Source organism: Macrobrachium nipponense, chromosome 23 (genome assembly GCF_015104395.2).
Source record: "Macrobrachium nipponense isolate FS-2020 chromosome 23, ASM1510439v2, whole genome shotgun sequence".
Classification (NCBI taxonomy): Eukaryota; Metazoa; Arthropoda; class Malacostraca; order Decapoda; family Palaemonidae; genus Macrobrachium; species Macrobrachium nipponense.
Genome location: NC_061090.1, coordinates 26,289,711 through 26,299,710, shown reverse-complemented (window position 1 = coordinate 26,299,710; position 10,000 = coordinate 26,289,711). Strand labels below are relative to the sequence as shown.

The window sequence follows — 10,000 nt, the reverse complement described above, 5'->3', positions numbered from 1 at the left end:
AAGCGTTATCAAGCATTAAGAAGCGTCTGTACTCTGTCTCTCTCTCTCTCTCTCTCTTATCTGAAGTAGTTTTATTTATTCTTTTTTTTTTTGCGATAACAAGTTTCTTTTTCGTAATGAGTACTATTAATAATACAAGGCCGTGCGTACTTTCGACCTGTTATCTCTCTCTCTCTCTCTCTCTCTCTCTCTCTCTCTCTCTCTCTCTCTCTCTGCAATGAAAATACGACGATGAATATTTCAATTATCATGTTCAGACATCCAGCAGCAACACCGAGGGCACATTTTCGCAGGAACTGAATAAAAATGAAATGCATTTCAATTTTTCAACCTTACTTTCTAATTCATGAATTAGTCTTGGTACAAAGATGGGTGAAATTGCATTCAATAAACTTTACAGTTATTTCGTTTTATTTCGTTCTGTTTCCCATCGTTCTCTTTCATAAACGCCAAATATCTTCAGTCAAATAAAATAAATGTGGAAACTGTGAACTTGCAGATTGAGGCAGATTAATATCTTATTATGAATGTCGTTCTCTCTCTCTCTCTCTCTCTCTCTCACACACACAAATTAGTATGTATCTCCTTATGGCTGCTGTTCATTCTCTCAATTTCTTGTCACTTGCTCCTTCGCACTCTCTCTCTCTCTCTCTCTCTCTCATAATAGTATGTATCTCCTTATGGCTGCTGTTCATTCTCTCAATTTCTCTTCACTTGCACTCTCTCTCTTACACACAAATTAGTATGTATCTCTTTATGGCTATTGTTCCTCTCTCTCTCTCTCTCTCCAGCCAGCATCCTATCCCATAGGCCGCCAATCTCCCCTGCCTGACCCACACTGGCCGACATTTATCAGTCTGACAAAATAACGAGCCTGAATGGAGAGGAACGAGGTTAGGCTCGCCTGATAAACACCACCCAATCTAATTATTAACAGAGGATTCGATGATGTTACTAAGGGCGTAGCGTTCTTGTTTTTATGTAGTTTTTTTATTTGTTTTTGTTTTACTCAAGGATAAACTAAGGACAGAAAAAGTTATTTGTGTTGTTGTTTTTTTTACTCAAGGGTAAACTAAGGACATTGAAAAGGTTTGTTTTTTTCTTTTTTTACTCAAGGGTAAACCAAGAACATTGAAAAGGTTTTGTGTTTTTTTACCCAAGGGTAAACTAAGGACATTGAAAAGGTTTATTTATGTTTTTTTTACTCAAGGGTAAAATACGGACATTGAAAAGGTATATTTATTTATTTTTTTACTCAAGGGTAAACTAAGGACACTGAAAAAGTTTGTGTTCTTTTACTTGAGGGTAAACTAAGGATATTGAAAAGGTTTATTTGTCTTTTTTACTCAAGAGTAAACTAAGGACATTGAAAATATTTATTCTCAAGTGTTGGAGATTTGTGTTATTTACTCGAGTAAACTATGGACTTCAAAAAAGTTTATTTTCAAGCGTTGGAGGTTTAGTTTTTTCTTTTACAAAAGAATAAATTAAGGACTTGAAAAGACGTATATTGTCAAGCATCGATTTCCTTTTTTTTTTCTTTCTTTATTCGAAGGGAAAACTACAATCTTTAACAAAAAAAGGTTTATTCTCAAGTGTTGGAGATCTCATTTATTCTTTTGTTTAAACTTAAGGGTAAATTAAAGACTTGAAAAAAAGGTATATTCTCAAGTATTGGGGATTTTTCTATTTATCACTCATGGAAAAACTAAATACTTTGAAGAAGGTTTAATTCTCAAGGTTTTACTCTTAAGTACTGTTCGTATTATTTAATCATTTTTGCTACTGAATATTCATAACGCTAAAATATTCATGGTTGCTATTCAGGAACCTGAAGGAGACAAAGATTGTTTTCGTACGGAATTTTTATCTTATGACAATCTACGACCTTCCTAGTAGTAGTAATAGTAGGAGGATGGAGGAGGAGGAGGAGGAGGAGGAGGAGGAGAAGAGAGAGAGAGAGAGAGAGAGAGAGAGAGAGAGAGAGAGAGAGAGAGAGAGAGGGTTTCCTTTAAGGCTCTCCTAAGAGATGATGAAGAGATAGCGTGAGAGCTTAGTAGTAATTGTAACAGAAGTCGTGATTACTTCAGCTTTGCGGAAGACTTCTGACGGTCTACTGACATCATCATCATCATCAGACTCTCTCTCTCTCTCTCTCTCTCTCTCTCTCTCTCAATTGAATATCTTCGACCATTTCTATGTGTTGTAATTAATTTATAATTTGCCAGTTGTTGTACTTCCAAACAGTTTCTCTCTCTCTCTCTCTCTCCTCTCTCTCTCTCTCTCTCTCTCTATTAAATCCATCCGTAGGATCTTTGCAGCTTATCAGGAACCCGACCACAAGAGATCCATCTTGTCTTTATAAGAGACGAACCGTATAAATCTCTTGTTTCAATAATCCCTGTCTCCGCCCGGTTCTCTCAGATCAAGTCATCACCCGCCTGGAATATTCCAATTCCAGTATGGCGCACCCAGCGCCTATTCCCATTCCGTCGCCTGGCATCTTTTCGCATACTGATGACTCTCGAAGTAGTTTGCATTCAGATTAATATTCACCCCTTTAGAGAAGCAGTGGAAATGAAAAAAAGAAGTTATTATTATCATTAATATGTTGCGCCTCTCATTCACATTCAGATCATGTTTGAGATTTACAAAAGTTCATGTTGTATCACTCCTGTTCGAGACGAGAATTTAAGGGATGGCTACTACGTCGCAGATTCTCTCTCTCTCTCTCTCTCTCTCTCTCTCTCTCTCTCTCTCTCTCTCTCTCTCTCTGTGCGTTGTCAATATCTTCGTATACCTGTTGTTCTTCATCTTAATTATTTGTTATTTATGTCACTAGCTTTTATCTCCTCTCTCTCTCTCTCTCTCTCTCTCTCTCTCTCTCTTTGTGGTCAATATCTTCTTATACCTACTGTTCTTCATCGTCATTGTTTCTTATTTATGTTTCTCTCTCTCTCTCTCTCTCTCTCTCTCTCTCTCTCTCTCTCTCTCTCTCTCTGAATTATTCATGCGTTGTGACTTCTAATGTTCATGCCTTATTATCTCCAATTTTTGTTCTGCCAATTCAAACACGCTTATACACAAACACACGTGTGTTGCATTTTCTACATCTCACGGTCCATGATATAACATTCCTACACCCATTACGGTGTTCACGCTTATTTCATTTCCGTAAGAAAAAACAAAACAAAAAACTTTAATATACAGTTCACGATTCAACTCCTTCACGCTTCATTACAAAGCTTTCACATAACTCAAAACAAGTTATCGTCTTAATAAAATTCGCGTTTTATTGTTTTAATTGTTCCTCTTTAACCTGCTCATTCAAAGCATGGTTAGACACATACACACGTCTTCGAAAGAGCTTTGTTTTATCAAGGGAGACAATGAAGATAAAGAGACCAGGAACTTGCTCATTCAAACAGTGACCCTGACCAAGGATTAAGCTGAGAGGAAGGAGAAGCATGAATTTAAGAGATGATTAAATGTAGATATCCGCTGATACATTTCAATAGAAAACTTGGTACTATTTCAAGGCTGTGAAATTTCTTCCGTTTTAACTTACGAATCAGGATTTTTCGAGTTAAATCTTCCAAGATAAGATAAGTAAGTAAAAAGTCATTTACCTAAAAACTTCCACCAAGCACAAATATCCAGCAGTTTGGCAAAAGCAAACTCGGACACTGAATATTCTCCATTTCTCTACGGCGATGGAATTTTCCCTTTTCCATGTCATCAATCAAGAATGACACCTCAGTTTCCATGTGTAATCCACTCTCTCTCTCTCTCTCTCTCTCTCTCTCTCTCTCTCTCTCTCTCTCTCTCTCTGATAAATGTAACATTCAAAACATTTATTCCTTTCACTCTTCCCCCCCACCCACTCTCTCTCTCTCTCTCTCTCTCTCTCTCTCTCTCTCTCTCTCTCTCTCTAGAAGTTACCACTAAAATTATGTTCCTTAAGGCTGTCGTACTCCAAAACGAGAGAGAGAGAGAGAGAGAGAGAGAGAGAGAGAGAGAGAGATATTCGTGGACTGGCAATTGCCTTCGATATACGAAAAAATCATTTGTAAATTTAATTCAGAGATAAATTTTATATAAGAATACAATATGAGCTTATAATCATTGCAGAGAGAGAGAGAGAGAGAGAGAGAGAGAGAGAGAGAGAGAGAGAGATTCATGGGCTGCCAATGGCCTTCGATGCGTGAAAAATTATTTGCTAAATTAATTCAGAGATAAATATTGCGAATGAATATAAAATTAGCTTATAAGCGTTACAGATACCTACTGAGAGAGAGAGAGAGAGAGAGAGAGTACATATATTGCATAAGCATATGTCAGCTTATAAGTGTTGCAGATACATGCTGAGTGATAGAAATATTGCATATGCATATAACACCAGCTTCTATGAGATCACTAGTAACTACTGAAGAGAGAGAGAGAGAGAGAGAGAGAGAGAGAGAGAGAGAAGCATCACTCCTTCCACTCATAAATACATTCGAAGCATGAACACAAACATCACGTCCCATCGGTAGCAGACTCAAGGAAGTGTAAGAAATACGGAGAAAGAAATAGGAAATGAGATAGAAAAAAAAGAAGTGCGGACGAATGAAAATTGTAGGAGAAAAACCGCGTGAAAAATAAAATGAAAAGAAAAAATGCAAGAGAGTGACAAGGGAGGGAAGCCGGGAAAACACACAATTTTTATCTGCTGTCCAACAAAAGTTGTGAGGAATGAAAGGAACGGTGTGGATGGAAACAACAACAAAAAAAGCAAACAAAAAAGAAAACAAACAATATACGAAACATGAAGTAGACAACACCGGAAGAAAGTAGGAAAGGATATTACTTCTCCTTTTGTTAAGTCAATTTTTAAAAGTAATTTCCTTAGATATGAAGAGAAAAATGTAAGGGAGCAGTTGTCCATAACTTACACAGATTGGCTGTATATATATATATATAATATATATATATATATATATAATATATATATATATATATATATATATATATATATATATAGGGAACAGTTTTCCATTACTTACCACAGATGGCAACACAGATGGCATATATATATATATATATAAATATATATATATATAGATAGATATATATCTATATATATATAGATAAATATGTATGTATGTATATGTAGTATGAGTGTATGTGTGAGAAAGACACAGGATGAATTGAAGTACATAAGAAGCTGAGATAATGAAGTAGCGGATAACGTGGATGTAAAACTTAATATATAATGCCTATAATAAGTAAGTAGTGTATAAATGAAAAGTTATCGAAAAACTCGAAAAGAGAACCGGAAAACAACGAAAACATCTTTGGAAGAAAAACTAGTTGTATCTGAACATATTCGCCGAACGAGGCCCATACCCGATATAGACCCCTTTCCTACCACGAACCCTTGCATGGGCAACATTCTCTCTCTCTCTCTCCTCTCTCTCTCTCTCTCTCTCGTCTCTCTCTCTCTCTCTCCTTAAAGGTGTAACCGGGTGAACCATTAAACAATGGGGGCGGGGCGGCTGGACATGGAAGATTGGGGGATTAACCACCAACCCCATCATTTGGGGGGGCGTGATCAGGTATACATCAATTACACAGGGGAGGGAGAGGATTGGAGGAAGGGGAGGGTAGGGAGGGAGAGAGGGTACACAGCAAGATGGGGAAGGGGGGTGGGAGATTATAGAAAGGTGGAAAGATGCGACAAGTGAAGGGGATAGACGAGAGTAGAAGGAAAAATAATAGAAGAAAGGAAGCTATAGGAGAGAGAGAGAGAGAGAGAGAGAGAAAACGACAGAAAAGAAAAAAGGGGGGGAAATGAGAGAAAATTATGGAAAGTGGAATGTCTGGGATTAGGAGGGGGGGAGAGGTAAAGGGGGGGGGGGGGGTGGGGGGGGGGGGGGGTGTTCGGGGTGGAGGAGCAGAGTGAACGATTGTAACAGGAAGAGGGAAAACGAAGTGACGGAAGGGAAGAATGGAGGCTGGAGGGGGTCCGGGGGGGGAGGGGGGGGATCAAGCAGGCCTTACAATCATTACAGGTCTACGCCCAAGATCACAAAATCCTGACTCATCACAACAAAGATAAACAACACAAGATCTTAATCATTATAAAAATATAAAAAAAAGAACATAGGAGACAGGACGAAAAATCTTAAAATCTAGGAAGAAAGGAGTAAGAGGGAAAAAGAGTGAGAATAAATGATAGGGAATGTAAGCTGTCAGGTAGAACACAGCAACGCTCGATGATGGACGGGAAAGAGAACCAGTGGCAACAAGAAATTGAGTAAAGAGGGTACGAGTAAGAGGAAGAGAGGGGAACGAAATGACACAAAGGAACATAGAAGACTCAAGACTCAACAGTTGCAAAATGAGAAAAGGTGATGACACAGAAAATAAACAAAAGGGATAGCGCAGTGTAGAGAAGGAGAGAGAGAGAGAGAGAGAGGAGAGAGAGAGAGAGAGCATATAACATACATAATACATACAGTGGTCTATACATAAATATACACGTGGTGTACTGTAAACCAAATGTACTTCCTGGCCTAACAAGTGAGGTGCGCACATGTGGTTCGCATACAGCAAAACTCGGAAGACACGTTATCTTTTCCTATGACGCAATCAATAACGCGCAGAGAGAGAGAGAGAGAGAGAGAGAGAGAGAGAGAGAGAGAGAGAGAGAGAATTTAAAAGGAGGCATACGAGCGAGGGAGTAAATGAAGAACGAAAAAGGTTGGGTGTTACGAGGGCCTAGAGGAGGAGGGATGGGAAGGAAAGGGGGGGGGGGGGGCGTTGGGGGGTTGTCTAGAGAGAAGAAGGGGGTGGGGGCTGATACGGGGCTCGAGACCTACCTGAAGTTGTAGTAACGTATGGAGAGGCTGACGGAGTCTTCAGGACTAAAGACGTAGTGTTGGTAGTCCTCAACGTCTTGTTCGTAGTCTGAAAGATTGGGAGAGGAAAAAATACATTAACCAAATGAAATACAGCTATTCAAAGAAGCCTAACTACTTGCAACATACTTAGAATATGAGTGGGAGAATTAATATTGTAGAATGGGTTTGGAATACTTTGTTAATGAGTATATGCAGTAAAGGTGAAATTCAAATATTCTCTGTAAAATACAGTATAACATCATTTCACAAATAAGCATCTGTCATCAAAGCGGACGTAAGAGAAATGCATTTTCAAATACCAGCAAAACGCTCATTTCAAATACATATCTGAAATACAAACTAACACGAGAAAATTACACCTTGAGGTTAGAGAAATACACTTGAAAAATAAAAGCATAAAATTTTTAGATGTAGATAACTGCAATGTATTCAGCCATTTACAAGCAAAATACATTTACAAGAATGAACAAATTAAATACGCATTTGCAATTCACACACGAGATGTTCAACTACTTACTGATGCATTTATGCAAATTATATTCCAGTAAAAACCGTAAGCAATATAATATAATCATAAAATAAACATAACCACACAGGAATGCCTGTATACATAAATATAGAAAACGGAAGTATACGAGTATTTACGCTAAGTCTGAGCGCGCGCGCGTCTCTTCGCAAAATAACGTAGAGTAAAACAAAAATATATGCTAAAATACGCATAAGCTATTTTTAAAGCACAGTATTAACAAGCCAAGACAATAACTGTACGATTATGAAATGCTTTATAAACACAAACTTTACACATTTCACCAGTGGTATTAAACCTACAGTAGAATATTAATTAAAAATATTTCTCAAAAAAAAAAAAGTAATTTTTTTTTATAAATCTACCTGGCTCATGCACGGTATTGAACGCTCACTCAATATTAAAACGTTAAATAACACATTTAAAATGTCAGGAAGCTTCTAGCGCATGTAAAATGCACAGCGGCCTTTAAATAATTTAACCTCCGATAAAGCATTGCAAAGGGGCGCTTGCCAGTGATAATGAAACTCACCCTTTATCGTTCTGAAGGAAGTCACATTATGTTCCTTTTTTATTCACGAGAGTAATGCATAAAATATTGGATCGTTTCTCTCTCTCTCTCTCTCTCTCTCTCTCTCTCTCTCTCTCTCTCACGACAAAATATATCTGCTATAACAGAATTTCTGCTCTCTTTTTCGCTTAAAAAGATTGGGAAAAATAAATTAATTTCACTTCATACTCTCTCTCTCTCTCTCTCTCTCTCTCTCTCTCTCTCTCTCTCACGGACGGAATACATCTGCTATATTAAAAATTCTGTCTCTCTCTCTCTCTCTCGGATAGAATAGCCATGGAAAAACAAGTAAGTTTTGTTTTATCTCTCTCTCTCTCTCTCTCTCTCTCTCTCTCTCTCTCTCATTCAACTAAAGAACATAGTCTTAGTCTAAACAAACACGATTATTTTAAAAGTATGGAAGAGCTGACAAAAGGTTAAATTAAACAATGAAACCTTTAAAGAGGTCATGTAGAAATAAACTTCAAACCCAGCTACCTTAAACTACCGGATATATCTTTTGGTTTTATTCAAATAAAGCGGGTATATACGTCGTGCAATAACACACAGTATATCTTAGGTCTATTCAAATAAATATACGTCGTTTATTTTAGTACAATTACACCCAGAAAAGTCGTACGTATGAGCCTGGATAGTACGCACTCAAATAAGCGATACAACCCAATCAAGTAGTAGGTTGATGCATTTACAAAATACATACGCTAATCACATACATGGTCAAATAAAACTCTTATTCTTGGAACTTCCTCCAATAGTTAATGATACGCTATCGTAAAGTTCAACTTGGCCGTCTGTTATAATCACCACATATTTCAATAAAGAGAAAATAACAAGTATTGAAATATTGACTTAGGAACTTATTACAACGTTGCCAAGCGTCGCCTCGCCGGTGTCTTTGCTTTCTTACCCAATGCTGATGCATTGACTGATTTCTGTACGTAGTGATTTATCTCTCTTCATTTTTTATTTTCATTTACAGTGTATGCTACTTTCCTTCGCATGATCCTTCTCTTTTTATTCGTGCAATAAATATTCTTTTTTAACCTTGGGGAGTTTGGATTTGTTCATGGGAATGCGCGCACACTCAGGATATAATAATAATAATAATAATAATAATAATAATAATAATAATAATAATAATAATAATAATAATAACAACAACGTGAACCGTGCAGGTCATCGGAAGCTTTCTGTTGTATATATTTTAAATAACAAAATCAAACAGGCATACTACTGTAGATTTACTCTCCCAATAATAATAATAATAATAATAATAATAATAATAATAATAATAAAATAATAATAATAATAATAATATTGATAATAATTATAATAGTAATGAGAATAGTAACAATCAGAAGCTTTTTGTTGTATATATTTTAAATAACAAAATCAAAGACGCATATTACTGTAGATTTACTTTCCTAATAATAATAATAATTAATAATAATAATAATAATAATAATAATAATACCAACACCTCTCACTTTCCAATATTCAAGAGCGAAACCTTGCTTTGTAAGGGGGTCTCTCCATATTAGCGAACTACATACACCGACCTCATGAACTTGGAAAGGGAGCGGACACAAGCATCAGTTCATTTTCATCGTCTTTTGGCGTGTCCGTTCGCTTTCAGACCTTACTGAGGACATGATGCAGCATGTACAAGGCTTCTAAGGCTTGTTGCAAGATTCAGTTACTCTTAGGAGGCCCATTATAACGTGGAAGGGCTTTAGCCACACTGCTATAACCTTCCTTTTTATCAGGTTTTTTTTTTTTTTTTTTCTTTTTTTTTTTTTAAAGACGTGAAAAAACCTTTGTTATTACATCAACAAACTCAAAAGTTTAAATTCATTTCCCGTTTCTTCTACACAAACATAAAGTTATTCTGAGTAGGAGTGTGCATTTTTACACAAAACTTACGATTTATGTTATTTTATTATATTTATTTTTCTATTTATATATTTCTTTTATTATTATTTTTTTTTGTTTGTTTGT

General features: G+C 36.5%; 1 protein-coding gene across 1 annotated transcript in view; it reads right to left on the bottom strand.

Moving 5' to 3' along the window:
• LOC135197347 (uncharacterized) overlaps positions 1-10,000 on the bottom strand; it is a 224,566-nt gene that overhangs the window by 56,764 nt on the left and 157,802 nt on the right. The window contains 2 exon segments of the mRNA XM_064224486.1: positions 3,320-3,449; positions 6,864-6,951. Coding sequence (XP_064080556.1) covers positions 3,320-3,449; positions 6,864-6,951 — 218 coding nt within the window.